At 44.4% G+C, this 25461-nt stretch overlaps 1 protein-coding gene across 7 annotated transcripts in view; it reads left to right on the top strand.

The window, feature by feature from the left end:
* Positions 1–17089: 17089 nt before the first annotated feature.
* Positions 17090–25461, top strand: part of COL7A1 (collagen type VII alpha 1 chain) — a 107619-nt gene continuing 99247 nt past the window's right edge. For 6 of the 7 annotated variants that reach the window (XM_083602818.1, XM_083602820.1, XM_083602819.1 and 3 more), the window contains exons 1-2: positions 17090–17207; positions 23156–23249. In XM_083602818.1, coding sequence (XP_083458944.1) covers positions 23165–23249 — 85 coding nt within the window. In that variant the 5' untranslated portion in view covers positions 17090–17207; positions 23156–23164. Of the gene's footprint in view, positions 17208–17550; positions 17691–23155; positions 23250–25461 lie in introns of those variants that run through there. The other variant, XM_083602816.1, reaches the window with a different exon arrangement.

Genomic DNA, 25461 nt, shown 5'->3' with positions numbered 1-25461 from the left:
GGAGTTCCAAATTGCTTGTTATGTATTGGTACCTGTCTTGGTAATGATGGCTTTTAGCTAGCTTTGAACCCTGGGCCCAGAGGCAGGCATAAGGCTGCCACAATCTTTTTCAGGCCAGGCTGATTTTGCCTCTTTTGCCTGCTTTAATACTTTCAGTTATACAGCTGCTAAAGTCGCAGAAGCCTTGCAGGAAAAAAAAAGAATGACAGACCTAGAGGGGGAAGCAGAGATTAATAGCCAAGACTGGCTTTCTTCCTGCAACATTGCAGAAAACTATGCCATAAGATGTCGGTGCCCCAATCCATGGGTGTCAGATAAACAGTTCAATGCATCAGAGCTGCAGTGTCTGAAATGCGAAACATCTGTCTTGTTGGGCAGAGCTGTAATATTTCAAGATAAGCAGCAACTTTTAAGAAGAGATGTCTATCAAGATAAAGAGATCTGGCTCCTACGCACAATACTTGCCTCTTCCCCTGTCTCATCACAATATCCCAAGCGTGGAGAACCTCACCCCCCCCCGAGGTCAACTGTGGCCCTCCATGCCTCTCTATGTGGCCCTCAATATTTTCTCTAGGCCACACCCCTGCTTTGCATTGCTTCACACCCTCCTTGAATGTTTATCCATGGGTGGAATGTGTCCTTGAACTCTGATGATGCTTCTTGCTTGCCTGGAAGGGGAACAGAGAGGGGGGTGTTAGGGTGCTTAGAAACTACATTGCTGTGTACAAAGGAAAAAAATTAAATTCCTTGCTCTGCCCACTTTTGCCTCTGCATTCCCTCTGTATTCAATATGAGCTGGATTTTGCTGGGCAGTGATATTCTTCATTAGATCACATTTCAAGTGCACGTGTTTATTTCTTCTGTTTTGATCACACTGCAACCTGCTACGAGCCCTGAGGATTGGGCGGCAATTAATAAAACAATTCAACAATCGATGTCAGCCTCTTGTTCCTGCTTCATGTCCTGTGGCTTGCCTGAATCTTGCACACATACATATAGTGCAAGGATCTTCATCGTGGGATGAGGAGCTCCACCTCCCATTATGTCTGCTGGGAAAAGACAGGGGGCAGAAGGACAGTGAGGTGCGGCTGCCGTTGATGCTCAGCAGGGATGTAATTAGGGGATCCAGATTTGCAAACAGGACGCCAGTGTCTGTCTCTGGAGCTCCCTTTAATTTCCCAGCCCCGCTCTGCCTTTAACCTAATTAGCACTGCTGAGGCTTTGCGTGTGGCACCACCATGGAGCCTTGCTCGGGAGGACGCCTTCTCCCCTTGCATTCGGCAAGCACGATCTCCCACCCTCTCCCACACTGGGCCACATTGCCTGTCTTCACGAGGGATTTGCTCATTGCTGTGGAGTTCTTTGCATTTAAAGGATTAGCACAGAGTCGCCCAGTCTCAGCCTACTGAGAGCAAAAAGGCCTTAACATTGCCTTGAGAAGAGCCACTGGAAAACATATTCCATTCTCTTGGCTTGGTACAAAGGCTGTGTACACACTGCCAGCTTAAAATGCAGCTAGGTCAGTCCTTTTCTCAATTCAGATGGAAGCTGATCTGGGGGGAAACACATTAGTACGTGCAGGTCCTGTTTTACAAACATTCGCTATGCAAAAATTCACTAAGCGGAACATGAGGAATTAGTACCCAAGCCTTGCTATGCACACTGCAGATTCAGATATCCTAACAGAGAGCATTTTTTACTTCTTTGTTTCATGGGTGTAGCCAGGATTTTTGTTGGGGGAGGCAGAACCTCAGTTTGCAATGTATTTTTATTGATTTTTATTGATTCAGGGTGGGGAGCTGCCCCTCAATGCCCCCCTTGGCTACACGCATGCCTTGATTACCTCTTGCCAGTTGGCTGAGGAATGGAGGGTGGTCGTGAGCGACTGGACAAATCAGAGAGCATTTTTCTACTGGTTTCGCCAGTGTTTTTTGAGTGGAGGGGGGCAAAATTCCATGGTTGGGAACATATTAGAAATTTCCCCATAAGAATCAATGGAAATAATTGACTTGTTAAGTGAACACAAGCCTAACATACCATTTCCAGGGAATGCATTGTGTTTAGTATGTGTGACCTGCATGTATTTCATAAGAAATGACAAGACAGATACAGGATGGATGGATTGTGGTTAACATCATGTGTACCCCACTTCCCAAACCAGCAGTAGGAATGCCAGATCAGCTGCTCATAATAATTTAATAATTAATAATAATTAATAGTATAATTGTGTAAGTGTGATCTTTAAAAACGAATGAGCAATTATGGCTGCAAAAGAAGGAAACCAACAATTAAAGCACCCTTGCCCTAGGCAGTAAGTAAGTTCCAATTAAGGAATTTCATGGAAGAAAAGGGTTAGGGTTAGGGTACTAATTAAAGGGGCAAAAGCCAAAAAGCAGAAGTCATCTTAAAAAGAAAGCAACCACGAGGGAAGCAACTAACCAAAGGGCTAGGGGAGATGTCTCACTAATGTTTTTCCAGTCAACACTAGGCACAGCAGACAGGAAGTGCAGCTACCCCGCCACCCCAGCTACACCTCCGATGTTGCCTAGATTCTCTGGAAAAATAAACATGAGTGAATGAAATATGCCCATTCTGGGGAAAACAGCACTGAAGCAACCTGAGAGAACTGGATAGCCACAGAAATGTTCAGCCAAGTCTTACTAATTCCAACTTTTTTTTTTTTAAGAAATATTTATTAAGATTTTACAAAAACAAGTATACAAAAACACATAATAATAAGAATAAAAATTAAGAAAAAAAATAAGTAAAACATACAGAAGAAACAAGGAAAATTAAAAACAATTATTTTTCATAACTTAAAACTCATTTGCTTGTTTCATTGACTTCCTCACACCTCCCCTTCTTGTATTCCCATTTAACTAATCAAATCAGCAAATCCTTACCCTCTTTCATTTATCTTATATATATAATTTAACATTTTATAACTCAGTATTTTCATCCATTATCAATTCATTTTTCCATATTCTTAAAGCATTACAGCTGGAAACCACTTAATTTCTATCCAACATCATTCTAACATTCATTAATTTTACAATATTTCTGTAGGTAGTCTTTAAATTTCTTCCAATCTTCTTCCACCGCCTCTTCTCCCTGGTCCCGGATTCTGCCAGTCATTTCTGCCAGTCCCATATAATCCATCATCTTCATCTGCCATTCTTCCAAAGTGGGTAAAACTTGTGTCTTCCAATACTTTGCAATAAGTATTCTTGCTGCTGTTGTAGCGTACATAAAAAAAGTGCTGTCCTTCTTTGGCACCAATTGGCCGACAATGCCCAGAAGAAAGGCCTCTGGTTTCTTCAGGAAGGTATATTTAAATACCTTTTTCATTTCATTATAGATCATTTCCCAGAAAGCCTTAATCCTTGGGCACGTCCACCAAAGGTGAAAGAATGTACCTTCAGTTTCTTTACATTTCCAACATTTATTATCGGGCAAGTGATATATTTTTGCAAGCTTGACCGGGGTCATGTACCACCTATATATCATTTTCATAATATTCTCTCTTAAGGCATTACATGCCGTAAATTTCATACCGGTGGTCCACAACTGTTCCCAGTCAGCAAACATAATGTTATGTCCAACATCTTGTGCCCATTTAATCATAGCAGATTTCACCGTTTCATCCTGAGTATTCCATTTCAACAGCAAGTTATACATCCTTGACAAAATCTTAGTTTTGGGTTCTAACAGTTCTGTTTCTAATTTTGATTTTTCCACCTGGAAACCAATTTTCTTGTCCAAATTATATGCCTCCATTATCTGATAGTAATGAAGCCAATCTCACACTTTGTTTTTTAGTTTCTCAAAACTCTGCAATTTTAGTCTATCTCCCTCTTGTTTCAAAATTTCCCAATATTTCGGCCATTTGGCCTTCATATTGAGCTTTTTCTGAGCTTTTGCTTCCATTGGTGACAGCCACCTTGGTGTTTTGTTTTCCAATAAATCCTTATATCTTGTCCAAACATTGAACAAAGCTTTCCTGACAATATGGTTCTTAAATGCTTTATGTGCTTTAACCTTGTCGTACCACAAATATGCATGCCACCCGAAAACATTGTTAAAACCTTCTAAATCCAAAATGTCTGTGTTCTCAAGAAGCAGCCAGTCTTTCAGCCAGCAAAATGCTGCTGATTCATAGTAAAGTTTAAACTCTGGCAGGGCAAATCCACCCCTTTCCTTTGCATCAGTTAATATCTTGAATTTTATTCTGGGGTTCTTGCCCTGCCAGACAAATCTAGATATGTCTTTCTGCCACTTCTTGAAACAGTCCATCTTGTCCACAATTTGCAGTGTTTGAAACAAAAACAACATTCTAGGCAATACATTCATCTTTCCAACTTTTTTTAAACAACAACAACAACCCTCAAAAAGCTGTGAAATGGTTGTGTGAACTGGTTTTGCTTCACATTTCCCTAAACTGATCTCTGTGGCCACTCACATGTGATGATGTGATTTTACCGAAGCAAAATATTTGTCACTTGACCATTTGGCAGGACAGTGTGATACATCTTCTGCCCATGAATGCAATAATGTCCCATGAATGCAATAATGTCCCATGAATGCAATAATGTTCCATGAATGCAATAATGTCCCACCCTCCAAAGGGTGGGTGGGGTTTGCGACACCATGTGGGCTTCCTGGGACTGGGAGCCACCTACCTTGCTACAGGGGGCCATCGCCCCGCCCCCATCTCAGCAGGCCTATGGGCTGCCAGCTGGGGGTAGGGTGAGGGCCAGCAAAAGGGCCGATGCTCTTTGGCCGAGGCTCACCTAAAATTAAATAAAGTTGTGGCCAAATTTAAACCCATACATTGTTGTCATGTCTCATTTCTGGGGAGGGCTCTGGGAAAAGGGATTTAGCACGTGGGCTCATAATAACAATAATGATAGTAATAATAATAATAATAATAATTAATAATAATAATTTATTTCTACCTCGCCCATCTGGCTGGGTTTCTCCAGCTACTCTGGGCGGCTTTCAGCAAAACATTAAAAACAGAATAAAACTTCAAACATTAAAAACTTCCCTAAGTAGCACTGTAAGCTCTGGGTATGGAATGCTAACTAGTAAGATGCACAGCATGTGAATCGCTCTGGGCAACTATCTGCAGTGGAGCTTCCAAGTTCTGATGCTCCACCCCCTCCCTATTTGGTTGTGTGGGGAACACAGTCTACTGCTTGAGTCCCTAAAGCTGAAGATTAAGCAATGAAGGCTTTTTTTTGGCAGAGCTTCTCCCTACCACTATTCACAGAGGAAAGGTCATCAAACACCTTTCCTTCCTCTAGAAAACACCTGTTCTACAACTGTGAGCCTTAGGCAGTGGGAAGGGGCAAGTAAGTGGCCAGTGGAGATGGAGAATAGTTATTCTCCCCTATTATCTGGTGACTGTCCAGCACCCAAAACTCAAATGATCCGGTATCCTTCTCATCTGGCACTTCCACAGGGAAATTAATTTCCTTCTTGGCTCAACCACCAGATTAGTTTTGCAGAAAATGAATCCTGCTTCCAATTTCTTTCCACTCTCCCATCTCCATCTCCTCTTATTTGCTTGACCCTGCCCTTCTTTTCTCTTAAACCGCTTTCTCTCGTCTCTCTCCTTGCCTCTTCTTCTCCAGCCACAGCATTATCATGAGTGCAATTTTGATATTAGATGTTTAATTCCTCCTTTCCATCATTGGCTCTGCTCCAGTTTCAGCACTGCTTAGCTAGGACAAGGACAAAGGAGACTGAAATGCATGGCTAACTGTCAAAGGCAGGCTCAATCAGGAGAGTCACAGCTTGCAGCTCATCCAGTATTCTTAGGAGAGGAAGAAGAGGAATGCAAGAATAAAGGATCGTTCATAACTCTAAACCAATACATTTCAACGCCATTTTAATGCAGCCATGGCAATTAGGCCACCCTATCCACGAAGGTTAGAAATATAGGAACATAGGAAGCTGCCAAGTCAGACCAATGGACCATCTACCTCAGCATTGTCTACACAGTGGGTCTCCAGTGTTTGAGACCTCCTCAGCCCTTCCTGGAGATGCCGGGAATTTAACCTGGGACCTTCTGTGTGAAAACAGATGCTCTGCCACTGAGCTATGGCCCTTCCCCAAAGAGGATTCCTGCCAAGACTCTCTTGGTGTTTCCTCTGTCGGAATGAAAATATAATAGAGACCACCCATGTGGGGTAAGTAATAAAAGAATACGCTGGACACATGTCCTTTGCCTAGCATGGAGCTGATTAAGGGTAGAATTGGCAACGGGATGTCCTTGAAATGTGTCCCTAGGCATTTGTGTCCCCATTGGGTTTCCACTGGGACAGGTGGTCACCACCTGTGATCCTCAGCATCCCCTTTCTTGAGTTATGCTGCTGTCTGTGTCTCCACATCACTGCTGTGTCCATAGAGACAACAAAGTGATGTCTGTGAGGTGCCTGCAGCCTCAGATTCCTGAAGTTCCTCTCTTAAAGAGGTTCCTGAGAGAAAATGCATTTCCTCTCGGTGGGGGGATGACTGGAGGGCTTCTTTAGAATGACACCCACTCACCACCCCCAACCCCGATCTTTTCTTCCTGGCTTATGTATTAATTAGAATGGGAGGCGAAGGGCTTGTATCTTATTCACACCTGGTGAGCTCTCTCAATAGGAGGCAGTCATTCTGCCTGGGGCTGGGATGGAGGATTCCTTTCTGAGCACAGGTATGTGAGAGATGAAGCATTTGATGGATTGAAAACAGCCAGGATTGAAGGAATTGTTTGCTGTTCCTTAAAAAAAAAAAAAAGGAAATATGCAACCGTGAGGTCACTTTCATTTTTCTTATCTTGAAAGCCCAGCCTTTCCCTCTACCTCCCCTCCACTTAAAGCGAAAAATCGCATGTCACTTTAGGAAACCTCACTGTGCACTCAAGTGTTCATGACCACCATTCATGTTTTGTCTCTTTAAATGCCACCACCGCCAATACTCATCGAAATACATGAGCACCATTGCCTACTCTGGATGGTGCTGGCCCATACTGCTCTGTGACTGGGCTCGGGGGCAACCCTATCATGATGTGGCTGGTCAATGTCTGCCAGTGTCCTCTCTCTCCTCTTTTACCTGCCCACCCACCCACCTATACCACTGCAATTTTCCTCACCACCATCCCTTTCTCTAATCTTGAAACTGGCAAGGTGGAAGGGAAGCCCTTTCAGTTTCGCAAATGCCAATGACTCATCCTTCTGTCTCTCTTTTTGGTCCAGTGAAAAACTAAGCTAATAACTTTACCAATTTCACAATGCCCATTAAAAAAAAAAGTATTATTATGTTAGCATGTTGAAACTGGCAGGGTTTTCTCACAATATTGCACATTTCCCCCAGAGATGTGGAGTAGGAATGTGACATTTCTGAGCTTCTGGTGCCCCAGTTGGAACTGATCAGTGGAGGGCACTATCTGTTCAAAAATGGCAGTGCTTTCATAGACTGGAGGCTACTTCTAAGTTTTGGTACATGAAAGTATTTGTGCACATAAGAAAAATACAGAAGTCTTTCCAAAAAAACCCCCCCAAAATTAAGCTTCCATCCATTGTTTCCCACATAATCAAAGTATGACAACCAGAAAAGCCAGAGCAATGAGTTCATGAGTTGTTAATTGTGTGGCTTTTAGTTGATTTATAACCTATCAATTAAATTTGCATAAATTGTCATGTGCATTAAAAAAAACACACCAATTATTCTGAAGTAAGAAGCATAATTTGTTTTTAGATGCTGTGCAAATGTCATCATCTTAGAAGAGGGAAAATGCGAGAGAAAAGCAAGACCAGTTCCTTTAAGATGGTGCCGTCTAAATTTTTATGAGTACTTGCATTAAATGAGGTATGTTTTAAAAGATCTGTTGCTTTATTAATTGAAGGTGCCTCTTTAGTAACTAAAAGGTTTTTTTTAAGTAATTTACTAATTAAACACTGCAGTCCTTTAAAAGATAACCATACTTAAGAGGGGAGATAAGGAAGAGGGCACATCTACAGTATGTGTTACACACACGTTTCACAAAGTTCCAGGAAATCTGACCAGATACTGTGAAATTTGGCCCTTGCTTCCTGCCTCTCAGAAGTTATACAGTCTATTCCTCTACTAAATCAAGATTCTCAGTCCAAGCCTCCATATGCAAGGCATAAGTAGCTCTCCAATGTTGCAACAGCAGTCTTCTGCCCACAATTATGGCCCTCAAAAACCACAAGTGTTTGAAGAAACCATGGTAGGAGATGACTGACAGTAAGGCATACAAATGTATCCAGGACAAATTTAATTCTGTGTTCTACTAATTTCCAGAACAAGGTGATGCTCAGGTAGCAGCACAACAGGTATTATTTTGGGTGTTTCTCCTGACCACAGTACAACTATGTTTTTTTTACAATAAAAACCACTTTTAAAATGTTAGACCAGACTGTTGTGTGGAATGTGCATAGTGAACCATTCACAACTAGCCATGTTTTCATTATTTTATTCAGGTGTATTATTTCCTAGTAGCAAAGTCCTGGGTTCAAGTCTACAAGACAAGTGAAGGCTGTAATCATAGACACACATATCAGAGTACATTGCCTGCCCTGGACAGCCTTGGATCTAAGCCCCAACTGAGTGAAGCTCTGTTCTGATTCTTTTTTTCTGAAACAGAACATGGATATGGAATACGTTCCACCCAGGATCTAATCCCTCACCAAGATTCAAGACTTCTCCTACTGCATTTCCCCAACAGCTATATTTGAAGACTATCAAAGCAACACATCCACATTTAGGGGACCTCCAGACTGGTGTCTTATTGTGGGTGCATTCTGCAAGATGTTCTGGACACACAAATGGTGCATTTGTGGAAGGTTTATTCTGCTTTATTAGTTGTTCTGCAATGCTTCCCCAGTGCTACCACATTATTGTTGTCCGGAGGATCTATAGCTAAACAAAAGTGAGATAAAAATAAATCAGAACATTTGTCACATAAAAAGTAATAGGAATTAAGCAGCATTATAGGACATAACACCAATGGGAAATGAAGCAGCGTGACAACCCCAAAACTTTTGCAGCTGCAAGCAGTATCAAAAGTGGGATCTCATATAACTGCCCTGATAGCATCGTGAGCACAAATAATTATGCATGTCTAATAAAAAGGACATCTGGGCGGCGGTGGGGGGGGGTGTCTTCAGTCCAGCGTTGTGTTGTTGGGATAAGTCCCTGTTGCTTGCTTCTCAATTTATTGTAGTGGTAGCCATCTGAAAAAAGCAGAGTTGGTCTGATGAGAGAGGCAGATATCAAGAAAACTCATTTGTGTCAAGATCCCAGCTGATGCCTTCAGACAAATTTGCTCTCAAAGAACCGTACACTCCAGCCACTCCGTACACTCTAGGCCTGAGGCCAGATCCAAAACTCTTGGCAGTCCCATCCATTCTTTTTTTTTAATGAACTTCCCTCATTTAATTGGGACAGGCTGCCCTTCCTTTGTTAATTACACTTCTGAGCAGGAGGCTGTTTCAGTTTGGATGACCGGTCAGAGGAAGGCAAGGAGGTTGTTTCCATTACAGAACTCAGAAGTGTGTGTGTACTGTGTATGCAGGCTGGCAATCTATGTGAAGGAAGCTGAAAGTTATTGTAAGTGTGTGAGCCTGTGGAACATTATCCTCCTCCAGAGGAAAAAAAAGATGATAGTCCTATGCAAGCAAAAACTAATGAGTTACCAGGATATGTTCTTATGGGTGGATGGGATGCTGCACTATTGTCCCCCTTTTATGGTACAGCCCTCTTTCCCCAGTGAAATATCTTGATCCACCTCACCCTTTAATAAATAAAAATAATAAAGTATGAGCATTCCATTTAGACACACTTTGACAAAATTGCCTGCCTTAACACGATGCATTCTAACAACATAGGTTGGGTTTCCTAGATGCAGAATTTGAGATAATTAATAGCATAGGGTTCTCAACGCCCCAATGGCATTGATGTTTTAATGGTTGATTTTTACCATAGCTTATTCATTGCAATGCATTCCAATGTGCCAGTCTTGCAAGAACTTCTCTCTGCCCTGTTATTATTGTGCAACCAAGTTTTTCTTCATTCTTGCATTAGAGGAAAATGGAGAGGAAGGCCAACTTCTTGTTTCCTTCTCTTTGTGAACATTCTCTTCTCTCAGGCCACGCTGGAAATGGAGCAGTCTGCAAATCCCCATGTCTTCCTGTTTGTTTTCTTTCTTGTGGTTAGCCCTTGGACAACCTCTTAATTCAACTCTGGAGCCATTTCCCCCAGCATTCGTTGACTAAGGACATTTTCTTTGTCTCTGGTGTCCCAACCTTTGCCACACTTTAAGCTGGGCATGCTAAAGTTCCCCAGATACCCTTGCAAAATGCATGGGGACCAGGATGTGGCAGAACAACTGAGCTCAGTTCTCTTTTGTCCATATCATCTTGCTTCTTTAGAACAGGGATGGAGAACCCGTGCCCCCCCCCCCCGGATATTGTTGGATTCCAACTCCTGTCTTCCCTTAGCATTGATCATGCTGCGAACTTAACATCACCTGGAGAGCCACAGGTTCCACACCCCTGGTGTGCATTCTATTCTCATACTTATCCAGACAACGGCAGCAAGAATACTTATAGCAAAGCACTGGAAGACGCAAGATCTACCCACTCTGGAAGAATGGCAGATGAAGTTGATTGACTGTATGGGACTGGCAGAAATGACTGGCAGAATCCGCGACCAGGGAGAAGAGTCGGCAGAAGAAGATTGGAAGAAATTTAAGGACTATTTACAGAAATATTGCAAAAATAATGAACTTTGAAAGATGCTGGATTGAACTTATGTGGTCTCTAGCTGTTATGATAAAAAGAACTGGGGTTAATATTGTTTAAGTTATAAAATTTAAAAAGTTGATTGGAAGGGGGAAAAAAGGTGTTAGTTAAAAGGAATGTTAAGAGATTAGGATTTGCTGGATTAACAATTTGAACTAGAAAACAAGAAGGGGAGGTATGAGGAAGTCAAAGAAACATGTTATCGAAAAATTGATACTGAAATTGATTTGTTATTAATATTTTTCTTTTTCTTTTTCTTTTTGTTTTTGTATAAAATTGGAAAAATTGAATAAATATTTATAATAAAAAAGAGCAAATGATGGAAGAAAGAACTCTCATCAGTTCAGCTATATCTATGTTCACAACCAATTTCGTTTATACTTTGGGTATCCATGATGCATAGCTGTCAACTTTTCCCTTTTCTTGCAAGGAATCCTATTCGGAATAAGGGAATTTCCCTTAAAAAAAGGGAAATGTTGACAGCTATGCCATGATGGAACAGCTCTGTCTGGTGAAATGCCACTCTTGGAAAAGTGATAAGCACTGTTCCTGCACGTCCATAGGATAACATTATTTATGCTGCATGGCGATGAATTTGGAAAAATTCTACCATCTCTTGCTTTCATATTCAAAGTCACTAAAGTGGATTGGAGTACACATTTAATTCATAATAAATTCTGAACTAGTTGAAAATGTAAATACTTTTGCAAGTCTGGTAGTGGATTCCAGATAATGTTAAGGAGCTTACCATTAATCCACTTTAAATGACCACCAATGCAGCACAATTACTTCTTAACACATCTTAACCTTTTGTGTGCATGGCCAAGAAAGTTAAAAGGATGGTTTCTCACTGTTATTAATAAAGCACCATCAATACACATGGCACATTGCAAGTGGACAGGTTTCTGACTTCAGGGTTGTTTTTATTAAAAAGCCAAAGTGACATGGATATTTCCTCCCTCTGTTAGCCCAAACCACCATTTTGCCTATTGTGAAACATTTTCAGAAAGCCTCTTTCTTTCTTTTTTTCTCTTTTTTTCTCTCTTTCTCTCTCCCACACATACCTAGATCACTAGGTAAATTAAAGGGAACCCTGACCATTAGGTCCAGTCGTGACCGACTTTGGGGTTGCGCACTCATCTCGCTCTATAGGCCGAGGGAGCCGGCGTTTTGTCCTCAGACAACTTTCGGGTCATGTGGCCAGCATGACTAAGCCGCTTCTGGCGAACCAGAGCAGCACATGGAAACGCCGTTTACCTTCCCACTGTTTACCTTCCCCTATTTATCTACTTGCACATGACATGCTTTCGAACTGCTAGGTTGGCAGGAGCAGGGACCGAGCAACGGGAGCTCACCCCGTTGCGGGGATTCGAACCGCTGACCTTCTGATCAGCAAGTCCTAGGCTCTGTGGTTTAACCCACAGCGCCACCCGCGTCCCTACCTAGATCACTAAGCAGCCCCAATTTCTGTTTTATCATTACAGATCTTTCAAAATCCCGCTGACTGGTGAAAACACTAAATGGTGGAATAATACCCTTTTTCAGGTAAAAACAAATATGCATACAGTATTCACATATTGGGAGGGGGAATGCCTGGATTATGTAGTAAATGCATTAAAGCCATGCAGTTATCATACAAAAAAAATTAGGATTGTTCAGAAAGACTCTGAATGATAGTTCTCTGTGGCAGGAAGTAGCAGCATTAAGGTCGCCTTCTTTACAATGAAGGCTAAGGTTAAGCCTAATGAAGGTTAAGGTCTGGCTACTGAGTGCAAGCCCTTACACCCTCTGCTGGTTGTACTGTGTCAGGCTTGCCTATAGGTAGAGGAAAGGAGGGAGGAGTGCTGTCCCCCACCACCATGAGCTGAAATGTTCCTCCTCCTCATGGCTTCCAGGACAAACATCTGTCCTGCTGGGATCATAGGAAGCTGTCAGAGCATCATTCCATCTACCTCAGTATTGTCTATACCAGGCATCCCCAACCTGCGGCCCTCCAGATGTTTTGGCCTACAACTCCCATGATCCCTAGCTAACAGGACCAGTGGTCAGGGATGATGGGAATTGTAGTCCAAAACATCTGGAGGGCCGAAGGTTGGGGATGCCTGGCCTATACTGATTGGCAGCAGCTCTCCAGTGTTTCAGGTAGTGTTCTCTCCCAGTCCCAGCCCTACCTGGAGATGCCAGGGATTGAATCTGAGACCTTAGGCATGCAAAGCAAATGCTCTGCTCTCATATGGGAGCTAAGTGTTGACACCTTAGAGCAGAGACCTGCATGGGTTGTCACCCTGGATATGTTCCTTGACTTCTGTTCCACCAAACTGAATGGAGCCCACCAGCCACGCATGATGGCAGGCCAGGTGCTTGATAAGCTGCTGCTTGGGGTGCTGCCGCACGTGGCTGGGGGCTCGTGTTCGACTTGCAGGATCAGAAGTTGTGCAGGCCTGCCGGAGTTCTGCATGGCTGGTTTGCATAACTGCTGCCAATGTGAGCAGTGGTTTGCTCAGTGGCGATGAGTAACACAACATGACAATTTATATGACCATTTTCAGTGCAAGCAATAGCTCTTTCAAAAACAGACACACACACCCTCCCAAATCTGGCTATGATACAAGGTCAAAAGGACCTAATGGAACTGCCTGTTCCCTAGGAAGCTGCAGCTCGAGATACTAGCTGGTCACAATCCTGGTGTACTATTGACTCTAGAAGACTGAACCATTATCTAAGTTTGGACGGTTCTTTGCATTATCTGAAGTAGACTTGAAAGTCTGCCTTGAGGGCACAAATGAGGTTTTTTTCTGTCTGAAGTGCAAAAAATGGAAATGCTGACAAGGTCTTAGGCGAGCTAAGACAATACACCGATGTGAAGAAGATGCAAGATATGTTACTCCATGTGGCTAGCAACACTAAGTGAATTTTGTGAGTCTTCCTGGAGCCCAGGAAGACTTGGGATCATGTCGGTGCCTAAAACAACTGAAAACTGTTTCAGCAGGTTTTACTCATTTACTAATACGAAACAAAATTTAGTTGTGAGCAAAGGAAGCAATCAGCAATCAGTAAAATATTTTTGATGTGTTAGGGAACAGGGAGTTTACATTTCTTCTCTGGGCTCAATCTTAGATTCAGCTCTATTTCACAAAAACAGTTTTTTTCTGATGTCAATTCACATCTTTTTTGGAACACACACAGAGAAGAAAACTTTGTTTTAACATTCCATTGCTTCTTATAATATTTTTACACTGAGATAGGCATAGTTAATTTTAATCTTGCATATGGTAATCTTTACATGTAATTGGCACTTTATTATTTCTTAGATTTTTTTTCCTTCTGCCAAGATTTATTTATGTATAGTGTGCTGTTTATTTCTCTTTGATATTAGTATGATTATGTATTTTATAAACCAAAATACATTCAGAGGTCTTATGCTGATGCGTTCAAAATAAATATTTCTAAACCCATTGTAGCCTTTCAGGTTCTGCTTGGTCACCACTCTCTCACCCACTGGGGGAAATTATGAATCTCACTTTCACTCATGGTGAACCTGTTTGTGATAAGCAAAGAGATGCCAGAGGAAAGGATAAGGGGTAAATTAGCAAAAAAAGATTATAACCATGTGCATTAATTTGCAATTGCCAGCCAAGGAGCAATGGACACATTCTTTGCTGGAACTAAGATACTGTATTTTTCCATGTATAAGACTAAGTTTTTCCCAATGTCAAAGATTAGGGGGCATCTTATACATTGATAGTGCCAAGGGTGGATTGGCGATTCGTGAGTCTTATACATGTGTGAGTGGGGGTGGGTGGGTGTTTTTGTATCAGGTTAGCCATACTGATTCGTATGCTGTTGGTGGATTCTTGTTGTTGTCTTGTTGGGCTGTGTATGTGATAAAGATGCTTAGAAAATTCTGAGACATTTTCCTGGCATGCCAGAAAGTGCTTAGATTAAAAATCCAAGTGAAAATTAGAGAGTGCATTTTGTGATTTTTACTTGTGTGCAGATGTTTTCCTTTACCCTGACCCACCCCAGTCTGTACCTTAAACTGTTGTTGAAGGGATGATGAATGGAGATGAGATAAACAGTTTGGGGTGCCTTGCCTCTATAGAATCAACAAACCTTAAATATTTGTGTTGGGTCCCAGTAAGACTTAAAAGAGCTCTTGCTGTTCTAAGCTTGACCTGTGAAAATCAAAAGTGGGAGTGGGAGTGATGTTGGCCCAAAGTAGGGTTGCTTCATGCTTAAAGGGGGTGGGGTTGGGGCTAGAACTGCACATCTAGGTAAGTGCATTTACATTATAGGTAAAATGAGGGTCTTCATACATGAAAGTGATCATGTGCATGGAACCAGGAGATAGTTATTTCAGATGAATGAATAACATGAAAGTGATTTTGCATACATGACCAGAAATAAGGTCATTCTATTCATTGAATTTGCTTAGGTAAAAACCACTAGCATGTGATAAAGATCTTTCTGTTGTTTTAGAAAAAGGAGAGAATCCCTTTAAAAGACTCTGAAGGGGTTGGGCGATTCTCTCCACTGTCCAACTCAAAAGAATTCATTACATTTTCTACACAGTTTATTAAGGGAACCCATCAAAGCAATGCAAACATCAAGTTACAGATAACACTTGTTGCTCATTTATGATTTGAAAGAGATCACGCCTCTTCAGTCGTTTTACAACACTGGATCCCAGAATCTAGAAGCCTGTGATCTCTATCCCATGTCAAAGGTTCAGGGGTGAAAGCCGAAAGGAAATCCCCTTGTTGCCGGTCATCCAATTTGATTTGCATGTTGGCTACTAATAAGGTACTAATGCACTGTTGTGATGATTTGCTCCTTTGGCACATAGGGAAAAATAACTTTCATGACAAGAATCATGATTTCCAGAAGCACATACCTTGCTTGTTACAGAAAACCTGGTCCAAAGGTCTCATGTTGTGGCTGGGAACAAGGGGTTTATCCTACACCTGAGTTTCCCCACTGCAAAGTTAAACCTGAATTGTACACAGAAAGGCAGAGTGGTCTGATATGCAAAGAGCTAGGTGTAAATCTCAAGGACCCGAGTGTTAGTCTTGCCTTTGCTGGGACCTGCATGCATGGCCTTCCAAAGCAGCTCACTACCGTTATTCCCCTCCTTTGTGAAACTGAAATAATTATAGCCTATTCCCCTGGATTGTTGATATCTGTACTTCTTGTTGTTGTTTAGTCCTTTAGTCGTGTCCGACTCTTTGTGACCCCATGGACCAGAGCACGCCAGGCACTCCTGTCTTCCACTGCCTCCCGCAGTTTGGTCAAACTCATGCTGGTAGCTTCGAGAACACTATCCAACCATCTCGTCCTCTGTCGTCCCCTTCTCCTTGTGCCCTCCATCTTTCCCAACATCAGGGTCTTTTCCAGGGAGTCTTCCCTTCTCATGAGGTGGCCAAAGAACTGGAGCCTCAGCTTCAGGATCTGTCCTTCCAGTGAGCACTCAGGGCTGATTTCCTTAAGAATGGAGAGGTTTGATCTTCTTGCAGTCCATGGGACTCTCAAGAGTCTCCTCCAGCACCATAATTCAAAAGCATCAATTCTTCGGCGATCAGCCTTCTTTATGGTCCAGCTCTCACTTCCATACCTCACTACTGGGAAAACCATGGCTTTAACTATACGGACCTTTGTTGGCAAGGTGATGTCTCTGCTTTTTAAGATGCTGTGTAGGTTTGTCATTGCTTTTCTCCCAAGAAGCAGGCGTCTTTTAATTTCGTAATAGAACTTTGGGAAGTATTGTGAGTGTAGCAGTACATCTTACAAGTTGCTGTCCCTTCCCGATTCGATTTGCTCTTGGAGCAAGAGGAAAAACTTAAGAGGCGATGAAAATAAATCAATAAATCAAATCCTTACCAAAGAAGAGAAGGCAGCCCCACATCAAGGGGGAAGCTCTTGGGTGTGGCCTCGCCAGCTCCACTCCCAGCCGCCTGACACGCGAGAAGAGAAGCCGCCTCTTCCACCTGAGAGGGTCGGAGGAGGGGCTGACGGGAGGTGCGGCCCGCCGGCTCTTCGCCCGCTCCCCATTTTCCGACAGCCAGCCGGGGAGTGCTTGAACTTAAGGGACTCCGGGGGAGCAAGAAGGCCGGAGCGGCGGCGGCAGCAGCAGCCAGAAGGAGGGGCGGACCCTCCGCACATACAGCCCCTTCGCGCCCCCCGCCCCCCTTGGCAACAGCGCCGCTGGGACTCCGTCCAGATTTCCTCTCGGCTGCCTGTGGAGAGCCGCTTGGTTTCCTTGTCTCTCCGATGTGCATCGCGGAAAGCGCTCAGGCGGGCTCCCGCTGAGGAGAAGGAGGAACTGCAGCGTTGCAACGGGAGTTGGCAGATTATGCTCACAAGCGGCGGCGGCGGCACCAGCACCACCAGCAGCAGGTAACTCCCGCCTTTCGAGGGGGAGCGGATTCCCCAGCAAGCGGTGCAGGAAGAGCAGCCGCTGCTGCTGCTTTTTCTTCCTTCCTTTCTGTGGCTCTGCAAGCCAGGTGGTGGCCGGTGCGGCTTTGGCTCCGGAGCGAAGTGATGCCGCCGCGTCCGGGCGCTCTCCCTGCCTCGTGCCGGCGGGGTATCCTGCTGCCCCTCTCAACGGGGTTTGGTTCGGGGGTGCGCGCGCGCGTTGCCTGGGCTTCGTCCCCGCGCTCCTCCTCCCACGTGTTGCGCCCGCCGGGCCTCCTTCTACTCCTCAGTCTTCCCGCGCTGAGGATCCCGCGGCCCTCCAGATGGTGGCTGGGCTGCAAACTCCCATCACTCGCCTGACCATTGGCGGTGCCGATGGCAGCTGAGGTGACGTCTGTCAACATCTGGAGGGCCGCAGGTTCCCTGCTCAGCGCGTTTACTCGGCAGTAAGTCCCGCGGAGTTCGGTAAGAGTGTTTACAATTGCAGCCTAATTGCACTTACTGGAAAGTGCGTCCCCTTGAACGGAAAGGTTCAGTTTTGCTAGTGAGTGACGTCCAGTGTCTATAATGGGAGGTGCTGGGTCTGAAGAGACTGGCATCTTTGCAACTTCTCTGAAATCCTTCATGTGTGGAGCTGGTTTGGTGGTAGTTACTTAGTAGGAAGGAAAAGGCACTCTGCATGTGTTCAGAGGCACTTCACCCTCTGCATTCTGGCTGAAATGCTTCCCAGGATAAGTGGTGGCAGCTCAGAAGAAACCCTCTCTTCATCCACTTTCTTTCCAGTCTGCTTCTACTTCTCATCTGGTTTTTGTCCTCACCTGTACACCAGCTGTTAATAGTTTTTTTAAAAAATAATAATAATAATTGTTCTTCTTGTGGATGTTCTCATGCAGTCAAAGGAATGTCAGCCCTCAGGCCACTCCCGGCAGGGAGTCCCTTCTGAATTCTATAATATGTTGCATTGTCAACCAGCTGTTCAGCCCCCTGGGCCTGTCCTTTTGACAGCTCACCCCCATGGAGCAGGGAGGGCAGAGTAAATGGAAAAGGATGGAATCTTTGCACTGGAATCCCAAATAATTTCGCATCAGGGTGGCATCTTCGGATTTGGGATATCATCACAGCAACCCTACAAAGTAGATTAGATTGGTAATCTGGGGAGATTGGCTAAGCTGAACATGGATTCGCACCAGGTTCCCCGATCCAACATTCTAGTCACTGTACTTTGTGCGATGATTGCAGGGGATTGTCCTAGATGACCCTTGGGGGTCCCTTCCAATTCTATAATTCTACGATGGTAAGTTCCCCCCCAGCCCATAATTTGTATAACACTTTTTAAGGCTTGAGGCACACTGTCACCATTTATTCTGCTTTTACAGATTGGAAACTGAGGCCGAGGCCTTACCCAGATGGCCAATCAAAACACATGCTACCCACATTTCAGCCTTTGTGGGATTCTCCTGCTACAAGCCTCACATTAAAGGCAATGAAGTGATAGCCAATCCATGAATAAGATGTAGAGCTGTGGGAGCCATATTTTAACATCTGTGCAGATGTACCATCTGGCTATGGAAACAGAGGGAACAGCCTTCAAAGAACTAAGGAAATCCTCATTTTTAAAGCAAAAAGTACATGAAATGAAAGAGGAACATAGGAGGCTGACTTCTGCTAGGCCAGATTATTTGTAGTCCGGTACTGTCTACTGGCACAGGGTCTCATGCAGACAGGGGCGTTCCGAGGGGGGCGGTCCGCCCTGGGTACCATTCCAAAGGGCAGGGGTTGACAAAATGCCGACCCTCAATTGGCGGCACCCTCCAGGACGCATGCCACTCCCCCTGGGACACGTGCCACTCCGGGTACTGGAGCAGGTTGCTTCGCCTCTGCATGCAGAGGTCATTCCTCATCATGTAATACTAGCTGGAGATGCCAGGGGGTTGAGTCTGGGACCTTCTGCATGCCAACCACATGCTCCACCCGTGAGCTATGGCTCCACCCTCCATCCCATACACCAATGCTGCAGGGTAGGGGGAAGTTTTGTTCACTATAATTATAATGAATGCAATAACTTTTTTAGGTGGTAGTGTGGAAATTACATTTTTTCCTGTGATGTGACAAAAAAAAAAATCAGAATCCAAGCTGCAGAAGTGCAATAACTCTGCAACACATAAGGAACAATAATGCAGAAACAATAATGCATTTACTGTGGAAAGAACCCTGAAAGCTAGCAACTGTCCAAGACTTATCTTGTGGTTTGTGGCTGAGCTGGAACTTCAATCCAAGATCATATGGTAATGCTGTCCACTGAATGCACTTGCTCTTGCCAAGTCAAAAGCGGTTTCCTGAGGCTATGAATATTAGTCCAAGGTGACCTACCTGTTCATGCATATTGCTTTCAGGACTCTAGTGGAAGACTGGAGTAACCAGCAGTTAGTTAGGCAAAGAAAGTGGAAGGACTCCAGAGTGACACTCTGATGATTTGAAATAACTTTCTGGTATGGTTTTGCTCCATGTGGAAAGGGGAATCCCCATATTCCATCTAGAGGGTGGGTCCCATTCCTGAGTCCCTGCTCACTTCGGTTACTGGTCTTGCATCTTTCAAGGTCCAGAAAGACTTGCACAAAACCCAGGGCTGCTCCAGTGAAGTATGCCTTGGCACCTGTTTTAACAGTAAAGTGTCAGATGAAATATGTGCCCAGGGGGAGCTTGGAGGCGAAAGGAAAGGAAAATCCAAGGCACTAGAAAACCCGGGCACTTAGGAGTAGAAGAGCAAAACAGGGAGCAAAAAGCAGCTGGAGGAGAGAGGAGCTGTGAAGGGCTGGGCAGCTGTGCCTAGGGTGGCAGGTTTTACTGTCTGTACTGTACACACCTTTTGCCCTAAGGCTGAGATCTTTTCTCAGCTCCTGCAAAGCTATTCAAAGACACTCATTTGTGAGCTTTGTTTGCCTTTCACAAGGGCTGCAGGGGATTAGTCTGAAGATGTGTGGTGAACACGGACTCCTCTGGATGAGCAGGACATGAAAGGGGTGGGAGGCATAGAAGAGCACAGTTTTTACACTTATGCCTGTGTCTGTTCTGTCACACCTACACAGATGTATGTGCTTAGTCTGTTCTGTGTGCACACGAAGCATCTTAGATAGTAATATACGCCATTTGCATGCAGTGAATCTCCTGACACTGCAGGCTCTGTGATCTCCGGCACAGTTAGAATTGCATTTGGACAGTGATGTGTGTGCAACTTGCTGTGAGGCTGGCCCCAAAATTACTCAGGAGAACAACGTAGTCCTGGCACTCTACTTGAGTCATGCATATGTCATTGTGTACAACGGTGCTTCCTCTTTGATGAGTATGCCTGGTATTAAAATGGAAAGAATCCCCAAATGTGTAAATGTGTGATACTTGGGAGCTTAATCCCTTGGCACGAGAGCGAGCAGTTCCATGAATGGATCACCGGACGTTATTTCCTTTCCTTTTTTTCCAAAAAATGGCTTGGGATGCATGTAGTTTGGTGTAGGACTATGGGACAGAGGGAGTTTTAACTCTTTGCCCCTGCACCAGCCATGCAATGCAAATGTATCACCTTCCTAAAGCTGCTGTTAGCATCAGAGGGGAAAAACATACAGACACACAAACTGTACCTGTATCTCTTTCCCTCTCCTCCTCCTGCCACAGCTCCAATCCAAATTTGGGCATGGCTGTTTTTTAGAAGAGGAAAATTGCATTGGGGTTTCTGTGACTAACAGTGTAATCCTATGCAGAAGTAAGTTCTATTGAGTTCAGGGAGATTTACTTTCTGGAATATGTGTGCAGAATTGCAGCCTGCATCTCCCATGTTGGCACTAGTTTAGCCTTCTGGTGCTTCTGTAGGACAAGAGCAGTAAAGCCAGGGCTTTAAAAAAAATTAGACCATCTAAATTCTGAGCAACCAAATTCTGTGCTAAGAAAAGCTGAATTCTGTGACTAGTATGAATTCTGAACATTTTCATAATCTATCCTATTCTCCTTAATTTGTTCTGTTGTTTTTCCCCCTCTTGTGGAAGAAAAAATGGTTTTGATGGAAGCCCTGACCTCTGAGCACTGCAACTTTTGCCCAGTCACCTTCTGATATTTCAGTAAGCGTTTCCCACGTTCCCTTGAGCATCTTTACAGTCAAAAGGGCTGGGAACTTGCAGTTTTTAAAAGGAAAGCTAAGATTGTCAGCACATTCAGCCAAAGTTACATTTTTCTGCACTCTTGTAAAACCACAGAGTAGGCACAGCACTGAGTAAAGCTCTCAGCAGCAGGCGTGGTTCTGGCTTGGCACGTAGGAGACTTAGGGTAGTTCAAAGGGGGGAAAGTATTCGACTCTGCTGCTTACCTTTCTTTTTTGACAGGGAAGACCTATCAAAGTGTGCTCCAAACCAGCTGAACAGCTATGATGCATTGACCCTGTTGCAAAAAAAGAGAGGATTGATATCTTTTGTGCAACATTCTTTGAATGATCCAATCCAGTGTAGCAGGTGTGTGTTTACAGATCTTGGGCCTGAAGGCTGGTGATGACTGTGGCCTCATCTGCACAGTACAGTTAAAGCAGCATTATGCCACTTTAAACAGCGCCCCCCCCACGAATCCTGGGAAGAGTGGTTCATTAACAGTGCTGAGAGTTCTTAGGAGATTCCCTGTTCCCCTCACAGAACTACAATTGCTGGAGTGGTTTTGCAGTTAGTCCCTTTTTCCACGGAACCCCTGGGAATTGTAACTTTGCGACAGGAATGGGGAGTCTCCTAATGACTCTCAGCACCCTTAATGAACTACACTTCCTAGGATTCTTTGGGGGAAGCCATGGCTGTTGAAAGTGGTATGATGCTACTTCAAATGTATAGTGCAGACAGGGTTTATGGGGCATAATCCACAACACTGAAGAATGTCAATAGGCATCTTAATTCGTCGGTTTTACGCCTGTTATAGCACAGCTGCAGAGCTTGGGTTGCCATAGGCATCCCACTTACATAGCTGGCCAGGAAGTTGGTGGTCTTGGAGTTGAGACAGGCTTCCAGGAGGCAGTGGCGTAGCGTGGGTTGTCAGCACCCGGGGCAAGGCAAGTAATTTGCACCCCCTAACCCGTGGATTTGTGCCCCCTAACCCTAACCCCCAGATGTTGCGCCCGGTGCGGCCGGCCCCCCCTGCACCCCCCATGCTACGCCACTGCCGGGAGGTAGGGGTTTCCAAGCTGCAATTGTACTGCAGGAGCTGAATGCAGCGCTATGATAATTCTCTGTGCAACTGACACCTCCAGAGTGCCAGCCCTTTCCTATTTATACAGTGGTACCTCGGGTTAAGAACTTAATTCGTTCTGGAGGTCTGTTCTTAACCTGAAACTGTTCTTAACCTGAGGTACCACTTTAGCTAATGAGGCCTCCTGCTGCTGTCGTGCCGCCGCCGCCCAATTTCTGTTCTCAACCTGAAGCAAAGTTCTTAACCTGAGGTACTATTTCTGGGTTAGCTGAGTCTGTAACCTGAAGCATCTGTAACCCGAGGTACCACTTTATGTCTTACCAGGATTTTCATTCTGTTCTTTGGTCATCTCTTGTTGAGGTACTACATACTTCCTCTAGGTCAGCCTTTCTCAACCTGAGGGTCCCCAGATGTTGAACTACAACTCCCATCACCCCCAGCTAGCAAGGCCAGAGCTCAGGGATGATGGGAGTTGTAGTCCAACAGCATCTGGGGAACTACAGGTTGAGAACTGCTGCTCTAGGTGTTGCTGTACTATAGCTCCCATCATCCCTGAGCATTGGTCATGTCTTTATCATGCTTGCAGTCACCAATACCAGTGTGGATGACTAGAACTAGGACTGTCAAGTGAGGTGTTGCCGTGATTTTGAAGCAACTTGCAACTGCTCATGTTACGTTCTTCCCTCCTGAGCCATCATCTTTTCTCTTGTTCTCTTTTACAGACTCCCACAATGAGAGGGGAGATGCTGTTCCTCACTGCGCTCCATGCCACGCTCTTTGCTTCAGCGCAAGTTATGGCTCAGAAAAGGGAGAGAGGTAGGTGGATTGTGACATGTGGAATGGTTCCATAGCTCAAAGTACGTGCTCAGCATCTGAAAGAGCTGGGGCTGGGCCGGGGGGTGGGAATCCTCCAGTGGAGACCTTTAGGGCCACTGTCAGTCAGAAGACCAGGGCTGGTCTACCTCAATGTAAGGCAGATTTGTGTCTTCATCTGTGCATGCTAAGAACATTAAAAAAAACCCGCACAGGTGCTATGCAACTAAATGGTTGCACAAGCACAAGGGTTAGCAGTAGCACAATGGTTCCCCCACTTCTCCTCCAACCCTGCACACTGTGCCCCATACCCAAATCTGCTGCAGAAGGTTGGAGGAACCCTCAGAATAGATTTGAGAGAGGGAAAAGTAGGAGAATGTTCTGTTGTGCAAAGAGATTTTTTTGTTCTGATGGAATGTTCTCCTTAGCACTACTTTGAATACAACACCTGCCAGAGTCCTGTCCCAAGGACCTTAGTCTGCATTCCAGCAAGAGAGAGGAGAGGATAGCAAAAAAAAGGGGGGGGAGGGTGAAAGAATGGAATAGGAGAGGTGATGCTTCCAGCGCCACTCGGAGACTCATGCTAAGGGTGAACTTGGTTTGGCTGCATTGCCCTGCTGGAATGAAGATGGAGGTGCTGTATGCATAGCTCTGACTCTCTCTGTTTACCAGAGACAGTCCCTGTTTTCTGATTTCTTTTTCCTGGTGAAGCATTATCTCTGCATTGCAACCTTTGGAAGATGACAAAGATGGCTACTTGCAATGCACTAGGTCCCTTAGACACCAGGGAAGCTGTGAACAGAATAGAACTGCTCGCTATGCTAAGTTGTGCCTTCCCCATTCCTTTATCATGGGAATGCAAGGGACGTGGTGTTGTGGAAGCAACTCTTTTGCATGAGTAACTGTACTGCCTGCTGTGCCTTCATTTATTCATGCCTTGAGGAGAGCTGTGTATTGCCTGCTGTGCCTCTGCCTATGTATCATTTGCATATGTATCATACTGATTTGAGCATTAAAACTTTTGGAAAGAATCAGCACCTGAGTTCGTGGACTTTAGCTAGGATGAGCCAGGATACCTGGTGTAAGCAGCAGTGAGGCCGCTGGCAGGAAGTTGGGTGCAAAGGTGTTCCTTCTCACCCATCTCTCCTGACCCCTTCCTGACCTACTTACAGACTCCAGGCATTTAACACCCTGGCTTTGAAATAAGCTGGGATTTCTTAGGCAACTTTAAACCATGGTTTAATGCTGGCTTCTGGCCCTCACTTCTTTAGAAGCATTCAACCATAGTCGCTAGCTCGTGTAACAGAAATATATGTTCATGTCATGAACCTGTCATGCAGGGTGCACAAGGCTTGCGCTACCTAGAGCTACCCACCTGTCAAATGCGTGACTTTGCAAGTCTCCCTTGACTCCCATTTTAAACATCAAAATCTCTGGTCCAGAGGTTTCCCACCCATGCTACAAGCATGATAAGCGGTTTGATGGTTCCACCTATCCTAACCACAACTTAACACTGATAATTGCTCTGGCTTTGCTTCGAGATAGTTTGCCAAAGGTTTTGTTTCATGTTGGAGTGTTTATTTTGCTGAGAAAGGTCCATTGCACTTAGTGACCTTTCCTCTTCCGCCCTTTCTCATCCTTCTCTCTTGCCTGAGAGCTTCCAGATCAAAGATAAACATGCAAATGTTCTTGGCTACCTATCTAAAGTTTCTCTGTTCGCATTCATGTTCCATTCAGTGTCCCATTGGTACCAATACACTCACTTCCTCTTGATATCCAAGGAGAAGGAGTTCATAATTTTAAAAACTGATTTTCCCCTTGAGGAGCATATTGTGGCTCCATTGAGTGGAAACTGAGCATCTTATAGCTCCACTGAGGTGTCAAGGACTGGCTTCTCTGCAAGTGTTTGCAGGTAGGCTTGCACTTTCCCATAGCACCTGGCAGCAGGAGAAAAAAAATCAATTAAAAAAAAACATCTTCAAAAATGTTGAGCTCCACTCCCTAACTGTGTGTCTGGGATGAAGCAAAGGAATTTACCATGGTCCCTTTGTTACAGAAAAAGACACTCCTTCTCTATTCACCTCCTAAATCAAATATCATGATTCTAGATAGTATTTCTTTCCCCATTTCAGGTGTGCCAGTTATTAAGCCGGGACTTGCTGTCTCCTCTTTCCCCTCCAGTCCTTCCATAGGATGGAGACTTGGGAATTTAGAG

The sequence above is a fragment of the Podarcis filfolensis genome (assembly GCF_964270895.1).
Source record: "Podarcis filfolensis genome assembly, chromosome: 2".
NCBI classification, from domain to species: Eukaryota; Metazoa; Chordata; class Lepidosauria; order Squamata; family Lacertidae; genus Podarcis; species Podarcis filfolensis.
The sequence above is the reverse complement of the archived record's forward strand: the minus strand, read 5'-3'. Positions and strand labels throughout refer to the sequence as shown.